The following is a 23,031-nucleotide window of genomic DNA, read 5'->3' on the forward strand; positions in this document are numbered from 1 at the left end:
GGTGGTTAGAGCTGTGAGATTTCAATCAGAGATCCTAGGATCGATACCCGGCTCGAGCAGCCAGATGTCGGGCAGTAGGACAGTCAGTCCATTAATCACGAGAGGTTTTTATGGGAAGGTTGGGTGGTTTTGACAAAAAAATCACGAAATATCACATGGGTGAGGGAGGGGTATAGTAAGATATTACTAGATATTACATTTATTTATTATTTACCTGAATTTTTTGAAAAATCCAAATATTTCAAAAAAAATATCAAAGATTTTACTATTTTTTCGTAACTAAAAACACACGTAATATATCGTAGGTTGAATATCACCACCAAGGGAAAGTGGGGGAAGAAAAATCCTTAAAAAATCGATCATGCGATTAATGGACGCCCCCATCGCCCAAAATTATTTGTAAATCTAGATAAACACGTTTCCCGATATTGCTGCGTTAATAAAAACATCATTATTTTTACAAAATTGTAAAATATAATCACATTCATCAGAGATGGGACAACCGTTTGGGTTGCCATCTATAAAACTGACGTAGATGTTTAAGTCAAATCATCACGACAGCTTATATATAAGGGTCCTACATAAGACCCTTAAATTCTGATCGCTGTTACCTTTACAAAATAAACGCAAAAAAGTAGAATTGGTATAATTTCTAGTAAATTTACCATGAAAGCAAGAGGTAGAAAAGCTATCCATGAAGATGGATTTTCGAATAGATGATGAAGTTATTTTGATACTCTTCCGATGAAGTTCTTAGGGATTAAATTGGATATGATATTTGTACTGACTAATCAATTTGAATATAAGTGAAAAAATTAAGGTGTTTAGTGCTTTCAAATATATTCAAATTCATACCCTACAATTCCTATAAAATATTTATTTAAACTATTTGTAAAAATAAATAAAAACTTCCACCGTTACATATTCTTTCGACAATTCATTGATAATAGTAATTGTATGGTAACTGTATCATACAACTATATTTTCTGGTTCTAGAAAAATGAAGTTCAAAAAGTGCAGGACGTCTAAACGTAACTAACTAGATTTATTATGAAAACCGAAAAACCAAAGCGTATGACAAAGTGAGAAAAAAATTAGATTGGTCCGATTGGTCAGACTGTTTACTGAATTAGAAGTGATAGTGATTATATTATAAATATTATTATTTAATTGCATTAAAGCTCTTACAAGAAATGTTCCAAATGTTAATAATGAATGAGTCATATCCTTTCTTTAAAAATAATCATCATAGTCTCCTCAGAATGCACGTCGTCAAATAGCAATTGATTTATATTTCGTACAACCCCACATATTATTTTAGCTAGAACAGTAAAATTAGTCGAAATATTTCGATATAACTCCATTCGGAGAATTTGGCTTGTTATTATTCTAGAAAAATGCAAATGCAAAACGCAATCAGGGTACAACTCGTATAAAGCCAAAAAAACGCTCGCGATTCAAGAAACTTTGCTGAAAAAAATAGCACCCGACGATAAATTTGGACCCAGCGAAATTTTCAATAAAGTTTACTCTTTATATATTTAAAAATCAATTTAAAAAAATCTCGTTTTTGCTCGTCTAGGAATTTTATGAAACTTTGCTTGGTTACAGGACTTGTCATAGTCCTATGATATTTTAGAGAGTTCGTTTTGACTTTATACTTGACTTTGACTTCAACTTTATACCCATGCGAAGTTTCATCAAATTCATAGATGAGTAAACTTGACATTATTATAAATTAATATTTAAACATATAGATAAAAACTTTATCGAAAATTTAGCTGGCTGAAAATTCACTTTCGAGCTACGGTTTCTTCGGAAAGTTTGTTGAAATGACCCACAGAACCAGAATCGTGATGTGCCTCAAAGACCAAAAAATTTGATGTTACTTAGGAATTTTCATTTTGTATAAATTGAAAATTTATCATAACTTTTTACTAATATAAAATTTTTCATGTAAGTTCTCATATTAAAATAAAACAATTTTTATACTTTGAAGTCTGCACATTTGGATTAGAAATATTAGCAGAAAATCGTTAGAAAATTACTACAAAAAGTTTTGATGAACGAGCACGTTGTTTATATAACAAAAACAAATGAATCAGCTCTTTCTTCAAAAATATTAAACAACTTCATTCTATTTATGCATAACATGAAATAAAATGAAATAATTATCATAAACTGAAAAAGATACAACAATAAAGTTATGAATAGTTAAAAGTAATAAAGAAAACAAAAAAATAAGTTCATGTGTACATTAATTAAGTTTCAATAGAATCTTAGATAATATAAATTAATAGGCTTAATTAATACCCATCTCACACTATAAATATCACTTAAATAGAATAGTTAATAGCAGAATTATTATTTTGTTTATAAACAAAGAAATCACAACATTATTAACCTTAAAATAACTTGTTGTTTTTGGAAAATCGGAAGGCAATATTTACCATGCTCTCGCCTACTCATTAAATTTTTTTTTTCAAAATTTTGACTGTTAAGCTATATAGACAAAAAATTCTAAGAATCTCTACACAATGTAAACTAAAAAAACTTATCAAAATGCATAAGTGTAATTATGAATATCAATATGAATACGAATTTAATTTATTTTCAACAATTATATTGATACTTCTTACATAAGAAAATTATCAAAGTGTTTTCTTATTTTATGCTAAAAACATTTTATGATTTTTTTTTGCCTTCGTGCTAATAGCGTAATATAAAAATTAAATTAAAAGAAACAAACCCACATAAACATGAATCAGAACTACACGTAAAACTTAAATTCAACCATTTTTTTACGTGATATTTATCTAAAAATATAAATTCAGTAAATTGAAGATTAACTATATATAAAGTTACTTCAATTTATATCGGAAAATTAATAAAAAAAATATTAAAATATGGAGAACATTTATATAAATACGGCCAGCATCTTCAGATGTCGCTTTAGGATTCAATCACAAGTTTTCTAAAGAAAAGTTAATATTTCCCAAATATTAATTCTGCAAAACTTATTAGCTAGCAAATTCGTTAATGTGAATTGACTAAGTGAAAGTTATCATTAAATAAAAAGTAGATATTTGAAAATTTAATTTTTGACGTTTTTGAATACGAAACTTCAGTATGTACTAATTTAGATTGTAAATTTTCTAAATCATATTAATTAAAAATACTAAAAAACTTTAATTTGTATAACTAATAGGCATATAATTGACCCGATGCAATTAATGAGACTATGTACATATTGAATTGAAAAAATAAACTATAATAAAAATAAAATTGAATAATAATCGCTAATTTACTTAAAATTGGAAACTCCAGTGAAAAAATGGAAATTTCTAGTAGTAAAAAAACAAATGTTCATTTTTATTAGGTTTGAATATCATCAATATATATATAGGAAGTTAACTAATTGTAAGACACTAAGATGTCTAATTGATTATGAATTCAAAATATAAAATGATCAACAAAGGGGCCGTTCAAGTATTACGTAAGCACTATACGGGGGCAGGGGGGTTATTGATTTCTTATTTTGGATGACATTTTGGTGACAGCTTTGCTTACTTTTGCTGACAAAGGGGGATGTTTTATAGTTTCGTATGGATAAATATTTTATAATACTTGCGTTTACCATACCGAGCCATGCCCGAAATGCGTAATATTTGCTTCTAGCCCGAATATCGTACGCGGGCTCTGCTCGTCATTTTAAGTTAAGGGGTTAATATAGTAACAAATGGATCGAATGAGCCAAAAAGTTCACCATTTGATTAACTCCTTTCTTTTTTCAAAAAAACACAACTATTTATGTATATTTATAACAACGCATTAAATAATACAGAAGTTCATTAGTCCTGCACGCTTGGGACCGACTTTAGGTGATGGACTATCGAAAATTCCGGATTATCGGGCAAAAATTATAAAAAGAATTAGCTTAATAATTAAACTACAGAAGCAGTAGAAATTGGTGAAAAACAGTATTCAAAGGGGGTGGTAGTCATTTAATGGAAAACGGTTAATAGGTCTTTAATTTTCCTAAAATTTTTGGCAGATTTTTTTCTTCTACAGAGAGTGTAGAGTTAAATTATTATAAGCCAGGAATTTCTCAAACACGTTCTCGTATTCTTCTATAAAAGTTCGGTTTGAGGAATTTTTTTGCCAGCTACATTAAATCTTTGAATGTTGAAAAGGTTCTTCGCCAACCATCAGAATATATTTTGATTACACATCAAATTGAGCTTTGACATGAACTTTTTTGAGTCAATCGTTTCTATTCGATCGATCTTTTAACAGAATGTTCTGTCTATGCACCAACAAGACTCGAGACCACAATGCCCCGTCGCGGAGATTTCTTCTGGAAATGATTTCCTCTCCGCCATTGCATGTACGAGTAGAGAGTAGAGTAGCGGACGCCTCATGTGAAAACAGAACGTAGCTCAAGAGTGGCCAAGAGTGGGGAATAATGTATTCTGTTCTGTTCGTCCGCTACTCTATGCATTACCAACTCAACTTTCTCGTTTGTCCGATTGTCGAGTAAAAATCTCAATTCCTCTAACAAAAATTAACTTTGAATTGAAATATTAGATATTCTGGATGTTTATTTTATATTGCCATCACCACTTTTTATACACAAATAACATGAAATTTAATCTTTTTCCAATTAACTTCACATATAATCATATTTTCTTCAAAACAACTACAGAATTTAGAACATACATAAGCAATTTGAAATATCACAATTTTAAACTAGTGAGGCGCATGGCATCGTGCCTTAAGGCAAATTGCTGGAACTTCCCGTACCAAAAATTATATTTTTTTAAAAAGATTAACATTTTTGAAAAAAATTACTTTGAAAAACTTAGATTTTTGAGAAACAATAAATTTTTGACAAAAATTTACCTTTTTGAAAAAAAAGACTTTCTGAAGAAAAATTTATTTTGAAATATTATGGAAATTCTAAACTTTTTTCAAAGCTATCGTACAGCTTTAACTGCACAGGACGAAATATCGAAGCGCGTAAGCGCCGCGTCGCCGTCTAACGCGTAAATATTGGTACGGAACCCATAGGAATGTAAACCAAATTTATACTTATTGTTAAAATCTCTATAAAATATCTGATAATTTGATGTGCATATGTCTAATGTTCATTTTTGACCGCCAAATGGCTCATTTTTTTACTTTTTCCTCTATATCTCCAAAGTCGTTGGACCTGCTTTTCCAAAAATTTGAACAGTTCGTCATTTAGTCAATACAAATAAAATGTTTTTTGAATTATTCAAATCGGACGCTCCGTTCTCTTAAAAACTGAGTTACCATTTTCGGCACTTTTTGCCCCGTATCTTTGGAACGACTAGACCTGCCTTCGCCAAAAACTAATCAGCACGTCTCCTTATCAATACGAATCGAATGTTTTTTTTAAATTCTTTTGAATTATTCAAATCGGTTGATCCGTGTTCCCAAAATCGTCGACGAAAATTTGTATCCACACATACATACACACACACACACATACATCCATTTTTTTTAAGGTATGCCAAAATATTCAGAAACCTCTGAAACGTAAAGATATATAAAAATTTTCATTTTCGATTTTTTTGCGATTACTATAACTTACCCTACGGGAAGTTAAAAATTAGCTTTTTGTTAGAGGAATTGTTGTAGGTACTGTTGTTAATGAAATTAGAACCAAAATTGAAAGTAATCTAGAAATAGATATTCTGGATGTTCATTTTATATTGCCATCACCACTTTTTATGCAGAAATAACATGAAATTTATTCCTTTTCCAATTAACTTCACATATAATCAAATTTTCTTCAAAACAACTACAGAATTTAGAACATACATAAACAATTTGAAATATCACAATTTTAAAAAAATATTTATGTGCAACAATTTTTTCCTACATTAAACAATAAAAGAGATAAAAAATTATTTGATCTCTTATAAAGCCTCATGAAAATATAGTCTTATGATTAAATTAATAGTCCAGTGAAAATTGGTAATCTCATAGATTTCGAGGTGCTCTTTACGAAAATCAACTTTGCCACCTCAAATTTGAACGGCGAGTTGCCGCCATATTGGAAAAATGGCGTCAAAAAACAGCTTTTTTAAAATAACTCCTTTCTGGCTCATTCTACGATAAAAGTATCTATGTTCGAATTAAACAAGATAAAATTTCCTACAATTCTTTAAAAAACCGTTTTTTGTAAAATTGATAGTTTGAGAGCACGACCGCCTCAAAGTCTTTGCTGCTCTCGCCGTAGTATCAAATCTCTCCATATATGACAGCACCTTGAACTTGACCACATTCTCTCTAATAAATAAATATTTTCAATGTTAAATTTAAGCGAATGAAATCTAGAAATGAAATAATTCAAATATTTTTCTGTTTTTTTACCTATTTTTCAACACTTCAAGCTACTTATAGCTACTTTGCCATTGAAGTTTTAAAAAATCAGCAAACAAACAGAAAAATATTTGAATTATTTTAAGTTCTAGATCTCATTCGCTTAATTTAACATTGAAAATATTTATTTATTAAAGAGAATAAACAAACTATTGTTTTTACAAATTACAAACTATCAATTTTACAGAAAAACGGTTTTCTAAAGAATTTTAGGAAGTTTTATCTAGTTTAATTCGTACATAGATGTTTGTTTTCATCGTAGAATGAGCCAGAAAGGAGTTATTTCAAAAAAAATTTTGACGCCATTTTTCCAATATGGCGGCAACTTGCCGTTCAAATTTTAGGTGACAAAGTTGATTTTCGTAAAGAGCACCTCAAAATCTATAAGATTACCAATATTCAGAAATCCCGGAGTACTGTACCGGCAACAGCCTTTTTTGAACCAAATGACTGGACTATAATTTGTAATAAATTTACTGAATAACCTGTAACAGTTGTGCAAAGAAAATGCTTTTTCCTGATAACTTAAATATAACTTATTTTGAAATGTTTTAATAAGCTGTGAATAATTTTATAAACAGTTTTGAATTACGATTCAAATTATGGATTTGTTATACAAATTATAAATCATTTGATTATATATACTTGTTTAACATCTTATATTGTTGAATTGGCGAAGATTATTGATTAAGTTTAAGTAGGGTAATAATTTAGAGTAACGGAAAATAATTTTGTTTTCGCAAATCTTTACATTTCAGGGGTTTCTGAACATTTTATTTTACGTGTGTGTATATGGATGTATGTACGTATGTTTGGATATAATTTTTCGTCCACGATTTCGTAAGTACAGATCAACCGATTTGAATGATTCAAAAAACATTCGAAAGTGCCGAAAATGGCAATTCACTTTTGAAGAGAACGAAGCGTCCTATTTGAATGTCAACAAACAAACAAACATGTCACTTGTATTGATAAAATTAAAAATTGATGACATTTTTTGATAAGACATGCCCAGCGGTTTCGGAAATCCAATAAAAAAGTTGAAAAAAATGCTATTTGGCGGTCAAAAATGATAATTAGACATATGTGCATCAAGTTATCAAATATTTTATAGATATTTTAATAATAAATACATACTTGGACGGGTTCCGTACCAAGATTTATAATGTTTAATCGTTAGAGACTGCGACGCAATAGAATTTTTTTACTTCAAAATTTCCAAAAAAAACTTAACCCTTTCCACTCTCAAACTGCGAGACTCGTATGTATTTTGCCGCCGGAGCGGCAGCATCCGAGCGGAAAGGGTTGATGCTATAAAAAAAAATTGATTTACCGCACGGAAGTTCCAGCAATTTGCTGTAAGGCTCGATGACATACGCCACTAGTTATTTCTATAATAAAGAATGAAATAAAATATTTGATGGAAAACTTTTGTACAAACAGAATATTTGTACAATTTTAAATAATATATGTTACTGCAGAGCTAACAAAATATAAATCATCGATCAATAAATAGCAGTAATAAACTGAAAGACAGACACAATTCGGTATAAATTCAATGGAATCGACAGGTCGCTGGGTCCACACAGCCGATTCGAAGCGGAAAATCATTTGCAATCATACGCACAATGTTCAGCTTCCCCATTTGCGCGTTATCAATCAATTCATGCATAAGATCACACACGAATGCATGAGATATGGTAACATATACGCAAAGAAAAAATACACCCTCCAAGCACACAAAGCGAGATACGAACATTAGAGAACGTTACGTAAGAACGTAAGCAGCCGCAGCCGCAAGGCGAGAGATCTCGGCCGGCGTAGACCCTACGAAACGCTTTTGAGTTCGAGTTCGAGTCCGAGCAGCGACCACTTGTTGTGTCGAATTGTCCCCTCGCCTCGTGAGCAGATTTGCCGACTCGCACCGAACGCAGCCGAGGCCCGAGCGCGATGCTTGCGAATTCCCGGCCCGACTGGGGCCCCCGTCTCATCGCAATGCACGCTCCGCGATCCGGAGCCCCGAGGGATATGACACAGAACGTGTCACAATTATACGTCAAATTTCTATTCACTTTTAGGCTATGTCGATTACAAATAACACAACATAAAATAAAAGGGGCTCCAAATCATGTATCAATAAGCCTACGTGAATTTTTTCCGAGACACTTGTAGGGAAACCTATATTTATCGTAACTTCAAACACTTCAGAAAGGCCGGCGTTGCGACTTACTGTCAAACTTCCAAACACCGCGAGTCTAACTCATAGTAGGGGCGCGATTTTCCATGCACGACACAAGGGAAAACAGTGATTTGGGGAAAACTAGCGTGAAAATTGTGTGAAAGCACTTACCGCACCGCACGCCACCTATATTAACTGCGTCGCCTGAAAGCACAACTCATTTCCCGACTAGCGAACCGTGTTATTTTGACTCAATTCGTGGTTGTATTCATTACTAAAGCACTTTACACTATTTTTACTACTTGCTAAAAAGGTTGATACACTAAAATTCAACAATTGTTCGGTCATTTGCGACCCCTTCGTACATTAATTAAAAAAAATAGAATAGACATATCGACATATCACTATGCGAGTCTGTATCGCTTACAAGTAATTTCTTCTTATTTTATTCTGTCGCTCTACCGTTCTATGAACGACTGGCCTGAAATATGCCAACGATAACAAAATGGCGTTCGCCAAGATTCATTCCCTTCGCAATTGACATTAATTTAACAACATTAGTGGCGAAATATCAACAAAACGACATGAACATAATAAAACTGATGCCTGCAGTCGTTCGATCGGTAATTTTTAATACACTATATTACGTTCTTTTAAATTTATTATATTCTGTATTTGCACATTTTGGGGTTATGTTATGAAATTCCGATTTTTAGATTCCATGTCGTAACTCGAGTTTTAGAAGTTCTAAACCAGTCGAAGAAGTTAGTAATTTACCTGAATATGAAATTATTCCAAATCCTCCAGAATGGAAATTTGTAGAGCAGCAACTGTTACCCCTAAAGGCAGTGCCAAATCCTATTATGAAAGAATCTTACCCCTCAGGGTGGAAACCTCAAGATCCATCGTGTGTAAATAATCCGTACTATATTGCAAGAACTAGAAATCATATGCTACCAGTATATTTAAATTATCGCACAGAAATTTGAGAAAAACTGACTCAAGTAAAGAGAATTCAGGTGATATTTGGAAATTAGCTTCAGAGTTGAAAGAATATACGGAACAAAAAATGAAACGAAGGTAGCAACACAAGTGAATGAATTAGCAGGTCAAATATTATTAAAAGGTGATTATGTAGCTTATGTCGAAGAGTATTTATTAAATAAAGGTTTTTAATTTTGCTATAAAATTTATTGATTGTACATATAGGTTGAATAAAATTTGTCATAAAATCAAATTCACATAATTTAATTTTATACAATTAGATGGTCATTCTTGTAAATATACAATTTAGCATACATTATATATTTATTCATAATATAGATTTATATATAAATAAATTATTATAAACCCTTCTTGAACAAAATAGCTACAAATTTGTGATCTTTTACAATTTACAATACTTTTACAATTAAAACTGGGCTCTATTTTTTGTAAATTATTATAGTTAACATTTTTTTGTATTCTTTGCATAATGGTTACAACAAACAGAATTTAAATTATTAAAATCGATTTCAACTTAACTAAAATCACAAAAACCCATTTATTATGGTTTCAAGCAATCAAACTATAATCCTCAAAATTTATAGAATTTTACAGTTTCTAAGAAAATTCACTAAACATACTTATATAATTTATCATAGACATGGTTCAAAACACTAAACCTCATACATTCACAGAAAATGTTCACATTTTATATATGTGGTGTCAAGTAGGAACTGTGCGTTTTAATGCTTTCCGAATGACAGTCCAGTCTTCGAGAATATCTTGTTCAGAAAGCATATATACAATGTAAGGTCCAGAAACAGTAACCGCTTTACGCCGACCTGGACCTCGAACTTTACTTGACCGTGACCCTGTATTCCAATCTGCCCATGAAATATCCACATTATGACGGTCTTCCTCTAAGCGTCTGATTTTATCTAGCAGTTCTTCATGTATGAAATCAACAGCAAGGGATTTTTCACTCTAACAAAGAGAAAGCAGTTTTAGAAGTTAGAATCATGAAAAAATAAGTACAGTATTTATATAAATGATTAAAAATGCAAAACAATTGCTCAGTACTAAAATAATGAACAATGAAATAAAATATCAGTCAACAATATTTCACAGTTAAATATTATATTGATTTAATTTCTAATAATTAAAAAATAATTATATGAGATATTTATAGAGTATATGACAAAAAATTAATTACAATTTCAATATTTCATATATTAATATGATATAATTATATTTATTACTTCAAAATTTTGCCTAGCTGCCTGTTCCTCAGCAGCATATTTATGTTGGATATTTTTTAATCTAAATTGCTTCAATTGTCCCAGCGACCTCATGCCTAATTCTCATATTTTCTTGCAGCCTCTGCAAAGGAACAAGATATTCTCTTGACCTCCCATTTTTCACTTCCAACAATTGCCACTCTACATGACTTATCCGTTCCTTGTACAGCTGTTCACGTATCGCTAAGAATTGCTGCTCTAAGTCAGCTGTAATAATAAAATAGATTTTCATAAGATACTATAGGAAATTGATTCAAAATATTTTGAAATTCTATACTATTTATTGCATTTTAATTACTATTATAATTAGTATACATTTAAATAATTAAAACAATTGACATTGAAAAATTTCAGATTATGTTAATGAAATAATTTTTCAAAGTTTTCCAAGTTTTTTTTTTTAAAGTCTGGAAGTTTTCTTCTAATTAATAAGCATAGTGTAGTCAATACATTTAAGCTTAAATTAGGTAAGAATCTCGGAATTCGAGATATCCAGCCGTAAGTATGTAAATTTAAAAGACGTCTCAAAAAGTTGTCTCAAAACCTACATATGGTACGTACACACTACCATATGTAGATTTTGAGACAACTTTTTTACAGACTTACAGCTATCTCGAATCTCGAATTTCGAGGTGAACTTACTATAATGATTGGACTATAGATATAAGAAACCTATACATAACGTTGATGAAAACAAAATCCAATTGAAACCTTTTTTATATCGCCATGACTACTTTTTATTTAGTACTCTTTTATTTAGTATTTTGTAAATTTTGAAAAACCATTTGATTTGTTGGATAGAACTACAAATTCAAAAAACTATAAAATCACTGTTTCTATGTATAGAAATCATCAATTTAATTTTTTCTTACATTTGCAGCACATTGCAAAGACAGTGTACAGTATTATGGTATATTGCAAATTTAACTTGCCGATTTGTTAAAACTTAAAGATATTACAATAAGCTAATGTGTTGTATTTATAGATGCTTTGTCAAATGATTTAATATTGTTACAAAATGTATAAGTATGTATAAATCTAAGAAAGATCTGTTTAAAAGAAAGCAAACTCACTCTAAAAAAGTAATCTCTAAAGTTTTTTGTCTTGAGAAAAAGAAGAAACAGTTATTTGTTTAAATGAAAAAATCAAGTGATGTAAAATTAAAGTGAAAATAAGGCTATAAGCTGTATATTTTACATTTTCTTATATTAGGCGCCAAGGCACGCCATCAATCAGCTGTTGACAGCTTAGGTTATGTTTGTTTGTGTACCTAATATTTCCAAGCATTCTTTTCTTCTTCGATCGCATTCAACCTCATCCATTTCAGAAGAGTCATCTGATTCCAATTCATCAGCTTCTTCGGCACTAGAGTCCCTCTCGGGGGCCCTACTCGAGTTTGAATGGTCGCTTTCGCCCCCTGACATATCGTCAGCATCGCTTTCTGCTCCTTTCACCGAAGGCATTTTGAATTTATAATTAGGAAATAATTTATTTATACGCACAAAATCACTCTAAACAAATAACCGATTATTTTAACCCGGGCCGACACAATTTGCGTAAAAATTAGGTGACAGCCAAATACACATAACCAAACAGCGCTTGTTTGATTGATTTGTTGACGTCCTGGCGGCGAAAGTGCGAACTACGAGTTGTCAGTTTTGCGAACTACGCTTGTAACTTTTTCAAAATGGAGTCATTTTTCCCTTTATTTTTATTTATTATTATTATTTAATTATTTATTTGATTTTTTTTATAAATGATTTATTAAGCAACATAATACTAGAGGGGTGCATGGCATCGTGCCTTAAGACAAATTGCTGGAACTTCCCCTACCGTAATTAAAAATCTTGGTACGGACCCCAAAAATATTCACACAAAATGTCTACACATTATTAAAATCTCTATATAATATCTGATAATTTCATGGGCATATGTTTAATTATCATTTTTGACCGCCAAAAAGCATTTTTTTAACTTATTTTTATTGAGAGTCCATAACCGCTAGACCTGCCCTCCCAAAAATTTGAACAGTTCTTCATCTTGTCAATACAAGTAAAATGTTTTTTGAATTATTAAAATCGGACGCTCCGTTCCCCTAAAAACTGAGTTACTTTGCCAAAAACTAATCAGCACGTCTCCTTATGAATACGAATCGAATGTTTTTTGAATTATTCAAATCGGTTGATCCGTGTTCCCGAAATCGTCGACGAAAATTTGTATCCGCACACACACACACATACACACACATATACATCATCCATTTTTTCTAAGGCATGCCAAAATGTTCAAAAACTTTTGAAACGTAAAGATATATAAAAATGTTCATTGAATGAATTATTCAAATCGGTTGATCCGTGTTCCCGAAATCGTCGATGAAAATTTGTATCCGCACACACACATACACACACACATATATACATCCGATTTTTCTAAGGTCTGCCAAAATGTTCAGGAAACTTTGAAACGTAAAGATATATAAAAATTTTCATTTTCGATTTTTTTATATCGCTTAGTATAACTTGTCCTACGGGAAGTTAATAAGATGAAAAAGTAAAAAAAACGTATATCAATCGAATTAAATTTACGAATTTTGTTTGGCCAATTTCACTATAGCACTTGCTAAACTTTTCTATTTACGGTAATTTCTTTTAAAATGATAATAGATAGTTGTTTCAATATTATATTATTAAAAATAAAACATTTAAATTACAATAATTCTCAGACTACTTAATGCTGAGATAATAATACAGTACATTCATATGGTGACTTTTATGAAATCTGCATATGAATTCTTAAGCGACTTAAAACTAATATAATATTAATGTACAAAGAGTAAATAAAATTTATTTAATTTTATTAATTTATTTAATAAAATACTTATTTATAAGTTTTTGTACTTCTTCTTCCGTAAATTTTTTAAAAGCGGTCTTTTACAAAACACTCAAAGGCGGATTCTTATGATAGAAATCATTCTAAACATCTCAAAATTTGAAAAATAATATGTACCATTAGTTTATACTACTTCTCAGTGATTTGATTAAACCAAATTTTCGGGGTTTCCTGTCATGCAAAATCGTCAAAACGCGCCCCCTGCGAGTTTGAGGTGCTCCACCATTGTATGTACTACAATAAAATAATTTATTTTAAGTCTTGTAAAACTGTTTTGGTATAAGCATATAAAAATAAAATTTCATAAAATAATTAGATCGATATCATTTGCAAACAATATCAATTCTTTATCAGATCATTTATATTGTTAACGCTAACGCTAAATTGCTATTAATTAATTAATCAATTAAATTTGTTCAAATTTTTGCAAATATATTGAGCATTTGCGAACACTTATACAATAATTACTTTGTAAAAAGGCTATTTGAAAAAAACATATTTTTGCGATTCGATCACATCGAAAAATTTACATTTTTTGTGGTAAAATAAAGCAAGTTTAAAGTCGGCATAAATTGACAAGTCTTTAGTTGATAAAATCGTAATTACTGTAAAAATGTAATGTACTGTACAAATTGATACTTGTGCAAATATATTTTACTGATCATTTTCTTCTAGAATCTTTAAGCTACTATTTGTATGTAGATTTCTTTTCTACTATTTACTACTAGATTTATGAATGCAATTAACTTAATGTATAAACTGCATTTATAATTTAATATAATAAATCTAGATCTAACCAGAAGCAATAATTGAATAATAGTTGCAATTCCGCTATTTCAACCGTAGTTTAAATGAATATACTTCATTAAAATAGATTTATTTTTTAAATAATATGATAACGTTTATTGATTTATCTCTATCTTTATTGCCTATTTATTCAAAGCGTTCTTGCAAATAAATACAATTATTGCCACTATATGCTATTATATGTCACAATCTTCATAAGGCCACAAAATATATGTTATATTTATAAAGCGAATGGGTTTTAGCTGTATATATGAGTTCAAATTCCTCCTTCAGATCAGTTTATGAATAAATTAAATTCTTACTAATGCTAATGCATTAAAAAAATTATATACAAAAACGCTCAGATCAACTACTTCGAAAATTCGCATAATCCATTGCAAGTAATATAATTTATATTAAGATCTTGTACTACATGTGCACATCACTCCTGGTGTTGTCTCTGGTAGATCTGGCTGCATGTTTTACTGGACTAGTCATATCTCCGTACTGGTTTTCGATCACAAAAGCATTATCCTTCGATCCAGTCCAAGGCCTTGCGATTTGAGGATTTGCCAAAACAGCGTTGTTGTTGTCGCTTCTTGCGCTTACTGCAATATTTATAGGGGTATTTTCATCCTGGAAATAATATTTTGTCTAACTACTGAAATTTGGCATCAAAAACATTTTTTATGTTAGTATAGAGCAGTGATTTCAAACTGGTCCATATGGATCCCCAAGGGTCCATGACCACTTCTAAGGGGCCTACGCCAACGAAAAAGAATCAAGGAGATCCACGATAGTGGATCACAACAAACCTCGTTTTTATCTAGTTCATTAATATTCTGAAGTCAATTAATAAATATATAATAAACTTCAATGTTTAATACTAAACGTTATATAAATACACATTTATAAAAAAAATCGATATCAGCTAAATAGGAGGTCCATGGCGTAGACTAAAGGGTCCACGACACAAACAAGTTTGGGAACCTATGGTATAGAGTATATTTTTACAAAAAAAACTATCCACTCCTAGTCTTCTAAATAATTCGATTAATATAAAATTCCTATATTATTAGTTATGAAGATTTATAGAGTAAGGCCGCCTAGGTCATACCCCCCGGCTATATTTTGTGTGATAATTATAAATTATATTATCTGCTACCGTTAAATAAAACTAACTATTTGAATAGCTCAAAAAAGACAAAGACAATCAAATTATTACCAATTATTTATAAATAAATTACCTGCTTGGATACTGGATTTCTGTAAATAAAACGCGCCCAAACAGCTAATAGCAGCATTTCACAGAGAACCAGCGAATTTTGAATCACTGAAAAATAAAAATAAATATTATTAATAAGAATTGAAAATATTATGCAAGAAGTTAATACTTAACATAGTTAATAAATAATTGTGGCGTTTAATAATTAATTTCCACTCATATCAACATATAGTTTATATTATTTATTTGAGTTTAGCCAATATTACCATAAACTAGTAGTGAACGGCGTCATGCCTTAAGGCAAACTGTTGAAACTTACCGTTCCACAAAATTAATAATCGATAAATTTTGTTCAATAATTAATAACAATTGTTTTAAATATTTTCAGAAAGATAATTATAATTACTATATATTTACTATTTATTTATAAGTGACGATCTTATCACTCAAAACACTTGAAAGTGTTTACATTAAGAAGAAATGCTGAAAGAATCCATCTGAGGATATATTTCTTACGCGTAGAATAACTCATATGAAATATATAAAGTTTTAAACTGAATTGTAATTTTAAACTGAATTATAACAAAATTTGTTTTTATTTCTATAAAATATCTGATAATTTGATGTGAATATGTCTAATGATCATTTTAGACCGCTAAATATCATTTTTTTACATTTTCCTCTGTATCTCCGTAATCGCTAAGCTTGCCCACCCAAAAATTTAACCAATTCATTTCGTCAATACAAATAAAATGTTTTTTAAATCATTCAAATCGGTTTTTCCATGCGGCCGAAATCGTGGATAAAAAATTGTATCCAAACATACATACATAAACACACACACACATACATCCATTTTTTCCAAGGTAAGCCCAAATGTTCAGAAACCATTGAAACGTAAAGATATGCAAAAAAAATAATTTTCGAATACGGGAAGTTAATTATAAAATACGTTATAACTGACTTTGACTGCACGAGATAGTTGAATTGCATATTTCATACTTACCCATTTATACAAAATTATCAACTAATTTCTTGCCAGTTAAACTTTCGTTTAAACAATATTAATGTAATATAACGTTCAGGCGTGTTTGGCTTTTTATATATTTGAATATAATTCACATGGAAGATGGATTATCAAATTAAAAATAATTTCTATTACTAAATATATTACTCGATAGTTTCTCAATTATTATACTTTTTTATAATTTATCAACCCTTCAATATACGTTTATGAACTGGAAACAACGTTGTTTAGTCGTCAACGATCATACCATGTTGAATACACCGGTTCTCGTCCGATCACCGAAGTTAAGCAACATCGGGCGTGGGTAGTACTTAGATGGGAGACCGCTTGGGAACACCACGTATCGTTGACTTTTTTCACTTTTTTTTAAAATAATTATAATAATATAATATTATTTTAATAATTATCAATTTTGATTTTGAGGCAAAAAACAAACTTATACATATAAAAATAAATTAATTAATTTAATTAAGCAGTTAATATTTGATGTTGTTATTTCAATAGTAAATAAAGAAAAAATCATAAGCGTATATTCTAATATTCTCCTGAATTTTAATATGTGAGAGTAGTGATTATTGTATTATCTAGTTGAATTGCGAGTAGTAATTATTGTACTATATAATTGAATGTATTGAACACATTTCATTAAATGTATATAGATAACCTCAATAAAATCGTTCAAATGTGTAAATAGGTAAATAAACTTACAATTTGCGACAAGCGCCGGCGCCAAAGGCGGCATGCATGGCACGACCCCGTTGCTGGCAAGCAAACGGATGAGCAACGCCTGCAACTTCGTACTGATCAACACTAACTGCAAACACCGGAACCGATTCTGCAAAGGCCGCTCTGGCAACACTGCAGATGCCAATCTGCAAAACACGAATGTAAAATCAATTAAAATTAAAAATAAAATGGAGTAGAAGGGGTTAGATCTCACTATCTCAAAATCAAGTGAAGTATGGTACTTATAACTATTTTCAAGTAGAGAACAAAAGATGCCTAAACAACTATCGACTTAGATCGGGTGACTTCGCTAGCACGATATAAATAGCGACATTGCCAATTTTTTGGCGAAAGTGGTTTTGAGACTATTGTTTAGTTCACATAATTTAGTTTATATAATTTCTAAGTGTGCATTATTTAATTGTTTTTAACTTGTTGCAGAAATTCAAAGTCCTATATTGAAGCAGAAAAAACGTCAAATAAGTCCAACTGGTCCAGCGGTGGCAATATCAGTTCGAACGTGAGCTAGCACCAATTTGTGCCGGGTTCGCTGGTTCGATTCCCGCTACCGCCAAAGCCGAGCATCAGGCAACTTTGATGTCAAATTTCTACTTGAGGTTATAGATCTCAAATATAGCCTCAAGGGAAAATCGCCTCTCGTGGGTATAGTTGAATAAATATAATAAAAATGTCAGCAAATAATTCGAGGATAGTTAATTAGACATAATTGGATTGGACAACTACTGGGTTGCCATCCATTCAAAAATCCACATAACAGAGTGGGTTGCCATCCATTCAAAAACCCACATAATAGAGTCAAAACAATTACTGAATATCCTAAGTCTGACAGATTGTAATTAAAAATGTTAAAAAATATGTCCAACTAATATATTCAATATAAGTTTGAAAAATGTTTCATATATTAATTAGTCTAATCATAGTCTAATATTTAACTACTTACTTTAAAGTAACATTTATTCCGTAAATGCCAAGCAATATAGAAGCCAAGCATATTGGTTGAAGGAATTGGTAATATGTGTTGTAGATTCTCTAAAAAATATATTAATCAATATAAGATATGCAAATTTATAACTATCATAAAATTGTTTTACCTGATGTTCAGATGCCATGACTAGAAGAACAAAGTATACTACAGATGTAGTAAACGGCATTTGTAATACCAAATATCCCAAATTAGTAATGTGACATCTATATAAATAAAAAAATATATATCTTGCTATCGGTTTCCACAAAATAGAAAGTAATAACTTATATAATTTCAACTACATAAAAAATGCAATGACATAATTACTGCGATAACATTTGTAGTCTAAACTTGTTTGAATCTTGTATATTGATTTACATTTACTATAAAAACTGTAGCATTTCTACTAACACTTTCAATGGTCTTTCTGGTAAAAGTCGTCCACAGAAAGGCCAACAGCAGCAAGGAGGAGCTTGCAGCACAAGCCACGCATCATCCCGCCGTTTGCTCTTAATTGATTTTAACATTTGACTTTGAGGACCGTCGCAGCAAAAACTGCTTCCTTCAGCGTATGCAGGAGACAAGGCCTTGATAATTAAAAAAAATAGTATTAAAGATACTCATCATCAATTTGTAGGAATAATCTTAGAAATGGAGATTGGAAAATCCAAACCAATTGAATTCATAAAACTAGACTAACATTAGTATGTACCTTTTCGGTATTTTCTGTTAGATCCCTTAATTCACCATCACAGTTGGAACAATTTTTGACTAGCAGAGAATAAAAACTATAAGCTGCTATCATAAAAACAACTTGTGATACAGCTTCGCATAATGGTTGGGCTCGTGGTATTGACAAGGTGAACACGCTGCACATGCAAACGACCTACAAAAAGCACAAACATTAATAAATAAAATTAACATAACACTAACAAATCAATATGTATTGAGTGCCAGAATGTCTTGGAATACGATTTTAATGCAATTGCATTGTATAGAACAATTTGACTTTAAAAAAGGTTCATTGTAAGACCACCGTAAAATTAAATTCAACGTGAACTGAGTAGAAAGATCTTGATCGATCGATTAATAAGGGACAGATTATGAGCTTAAATGAGTATTAACATAATATAATCCGAGCTTTAATCAATATTATTCGTTACGTTATTTTAATTTGGGGCGTACTTGGCGTCTCCACCGTATAGTTACATTCTAAGTCATAGCGTGAATAAATTAAATATCTATATAGATTTTAAGGCAAAATTAATAATAATTTAAATAAGAATTGACCATTGCTAATAAAAATAATATAAAGCAAATATCTTATTTTAGTCGCATGTAATGAGAACAAAGTCACTCTCCAGTTTCTCACATCTATCTCTCCAAGTAGTAGTTTACAATTATACACAAAATGCAAATTTCAAAAAAAAAAAACTGAAGCAATCGAGACGTATTCAGTATACGATTGATTGGAATAAACAATGACTATATAAGTCGCAAGGCCAAACAATGTCTTGGATTGGATTATACCATGTTTTCCATTCGGACAGGATACGTTATGCTCCCGAGTGGATAAGAACCTTCGTTATTTACATTTAAAAAATTTTTCCTGCGTATGTTAAAGAGAATCTAGAAATAGAGTTGTTGTTGAATAATAAGCAAATAATCAATTAATAACATACCGTATATACGCCGACTACAATACTGGTGTCTTTGAATAAGAATCTCCTCTCGTTCCTCGCGACTGATCGCATGGTGCTCAAGAACAAAATCAGGACACTTATGAAGATGAGAACAGATGCCGAAATCAGGAGGGCTGCCCATGTCATACCCAAACCTAAGAATATAATAAATATAATATAATTAAATATATAAATATATGGTAAAATATTTATTAAGAGGAAATAAATTTGACTTTTAACCCTAGAACGGTTTTGTGCTTAACAAGTGTTTTTTTCTCGTTTTTGTCAATGTATACTTTGTGATATTATCAAAGTTATTTCAGAAAATATAAAACTCTGGTTTAGTAACAAATAGTCTTTTTATTTTCTCAAATTTCCATAACAAATGGACCATCACCATTTACGCCTCGGATGTCCGCATGTACGCCTCGGAGGCGTGCAGATACGATTCTAGAGTTAAATTTTTCACTTATTAAAAATAGTTTTAAGAGTTCTAAATACTTATTGTTAGTACTTTCTAAGAATTGCGATTTTTAAGTTAGTTCTTTTGATTTCATTTGTTTAAATTTAATTTTTACGAGTCGATAAATTTATAACATTATTTTTTATGTTTACACGAAATTTTCGATATACGTAAACAAAAAATAACTATACAAAAATTAACTATAAAATTTTATCTATCAAATGCAACACATGGCATGATAATAATAATAATGCGGTATTTGCTGTTATGTATTCATTAATACTAATAAAATCAAATTAATTGCTTGAAGCCATTTTCACTTGCCAAATAATATCTAATGCTGTTAGCCAACTCACCGAGCCAAACAATATTTTTAAATTTGTCTTAAGTCAACAAATACCTTTATCAAGAACAGCGTGAACTTGAAGTAATATTGCTTATTTTAAGAATCACCTTAAATATCTATTAATAATTATTAAATCTTATGATTATTCTGAGATATTTCAGAAGGATATTTTACATATTTGTAGTTTAATTAATTATAATAACCTGAATCGTCGAGAACACATAAAATTAGCCAGTCGGATTTTCTGGCAAAAAAAACTTTTGCTTCCGGAAGTTAACAATACTACGTGTATATAGAAAATGTATTATTGATTGCCTTTCTCGTTGTCATTAATTAGTAAAAGTTAATCAATCAAAATTTAAAAAATCAGGGACTAAATCCAAATTAAGCTCATATAATAAGCTACTTTTATATAAAACTTTTAAACCAATTTGTTGCTATGAAATACAATTGTGGAGCAGTGCTCAAAAAACTAATATAGAAATAATACAGAAATTCCAGAACAATTTTTTGAATCTCGTATACTGGCTCTGATTTGTTCACAAACACATTTTTCAATGTATTCCACAAATTTGATTTGAACAATATTTGCAGTACAAAAAACAATAGGTTTTCAAATAACGCTACTATTAAAGTAATTAAACAAAACACCTATCCGAAAACATTAATTGAAAAATTATTTTATCCTTTTTAGCTAATAATAAAAGATTATTTAGCATATATTAATATGCATTATATGATCTAAGCCAATATGAGTAGAATCACGTAATTTTTTTTTCGATATATTTTATGGTTACGCCAAAAATTGAGTTTGAAAAAGGAGCCACTTTGGTATATTTTCAATGATATCTCGGCAATAAGGTGAGATACAAAGTTGAAGTTTGGTATATCGGATTTTTTCAAAAAAACCTTCAAAATGTCGTATAAATTATTCAAATACAAGGGTGTTAGCCTATTATGTATCAAACCCTTGCGCGTCGTGATTATTATGTACTCGACTGGCAGACCCTTGCAACCGTCAGAATGGGTTGGCTTTTTACATATGCTTTCTGAACAGTTAAAAGAATACACCCTCAAGCCTTGTGGGTGCAAGTTATGAATAACATTTTTTTGACATTTTCACAAATTGAAGGGATGATGACGCAACCGCGGAATGACTGCCAAAATGGTACTTTCTTAATGGGTCGATAATAAAGTATCATTAAAAAAATTTCTCTAGCTCTCAGAAAACAGGTTAGTCAAATAGTTCACTGGCTTATCTACTATTATGTTACGGTCCTTTCTTCATATAAATTGGTAGTAAAAGCTGTCAAAATGCTATGTATTTGCTGTGCAGTCAGGCGTTTTACTTATAAAACCTATCTTTAAGTAGGTGTTGCAATGACAAATCAAAAAAATGCAGTTGTAATAACTTTATTTTTTTATGTTTATACATTTTCTAAGTAAGGTTTTGGATCTAAAACGCCATTCATTACCTTTCATTTCGCTGCCGCGAAATTATGTTGTAGTTTATGACCATTTAAAAATCAATTACTGAACTAACAAAAGATTTATTATCGATTTCATTGATTGCCTGAAATACCAATGAGTTTATAATGCGTGCAAGTAACATTATTATGAGTTCCACCTGCATAACATAACGTAACATGGTGTAACTTTCTCCTGAACCGAATTGGATGACGACATGGCTTTCGCGGATCGAAAAATACATATACCGAAGTAATAAAATTTAAGTGATGATTTTAAACAAACTTTAATGGGTGTGCCAGTACGATTGTATTTATTTGTTCTTTTCGAAATTATACAATTCGAGGTGAAAGAGACTCGAAATATATTTGAATAACAAAACCACACACGTATTATTTGAAACATTGATTATTATTAGGTAAACAATAATATGTTTTTTATTTTAGTCTAGAAAGTATATATGCATGTCTTGAAATCAATTATTGATTGAAACTATAATGATGATGCCTTTTTTGATTTTAAAATATATTTCCAATGATCCTATATCATTAGGTGGAAACTCA

General features: G+C 30.4%; 3 protein-coding genes and 1 non-coding gene across 4 annotated transcripts in view; 1 reads left to right on the top strand and 3 right to left on the bottom strand.

Moving 5' to 3' along the window:
* Positions 1-8,897, bottom strand: part of LOC113384426 — a 20,773-nt gene extending 11,876 nt beyond the window's left edge. Inside the window, exon 1 of the mRNA XM_026622138.1 lies at positions 8,762-8,897. The gene's annotated coding sequence lies outside the window, so the exon portion shown is untranslated. The remainder of the gene's footprint in view (positions 1-8,761) is intronic.
* A 1,347-nt stretch (positions 8,898-10,244) lies between these two features.
* LOC113385371 (breast cancer metastasis-suppressor 1-like protein) lies at positions 10,245-12,434 on the bottom strand. Its single transcript, XM_026623217.1, is given in 4 exon segments — positions 10,245-10,558; positions 10,834-10,908; positions 10,910-11,079; positions 12,143-12,434. Coding segments are annotated over 4 exon segments (699 nt in total). The 5' UTR covers positions 12,336-12,434; the 3' UTR covers positions 10,245-10,297.
* A 2,542-nt stretch (positions 12,435-14,976) lies between these two features.
* LOC113386166 (organic solute transporter alpha-like protein) lies at positions 14,977-19,074 on the bottom strand. The gene is made up of 6 exons (XM_026623964.1): positions 18,922-19,074; positions 18,638-18,734; positions 18,487-18,575; positions 17,508-17,671; positions 15,795-15,880; positions 14,977-15,183 (listed from the first exon to the last, which is right to left on the bottom strand). The coding sequence occupies exons 1-6, from the start codon at positions 19,035-19,037 to the stop codon at positions 14,977-14,979; spliced, it is 759 nt and encodes a 252-aa protein (XP_026479749.1). The 5' UTR covers positions 19,038-19,074.
* LOC113387141 lies at positions 17,033-17,151 on the top strand. Its single transcript, XR_003368102.1, has one exon. It is a non-coding gene; the product is annotated as a 5S ribosomal RNA (ribosomal RNA).
* Positions 19,075-23,031: the final 3,957 nt, after the last annotated feature.

Source organism: Ctenocephalides felis, unplaced genomic scaffold, assembly GCF_003426905.1.
Source record: "Ctenocephalides felis isolate EL2017-DRISC unplaced genomic scaffold, ASM342690v1 CF-g0.4_SCAFFOLD_03571, whole genome shotgun sequence".
NCBI classification, from domain to species: Eukaryota; Metazoa; Arthropoda; class Insecta; order Siphonaptera; family Pulicidae; genus Ctenocephalides; species Ctenocephalides felis.

Coding starts and splice junctions, on each gene's coding strand:
- LOC113386166 (XM_026623964.1), bottom strand. CDS start 19,037: ATGTTAAAATCAATTAAGAGCAAACGGCGGGATGATGCGTGGCTTGTG. Junction 18,576..18,637: donor TCATGGCATCTGAACATCAG/GTAAAACAATTT, acceptor TATATTTTTTAG/AGAATCTACAACACATATTA. Junction 15,184..15,794: donor GAAATCCAGTATCCAAGCAG/GTAATTTATTTA, acceptor TATTATTTCCAG/GATGAAAATACCCCTATAAA.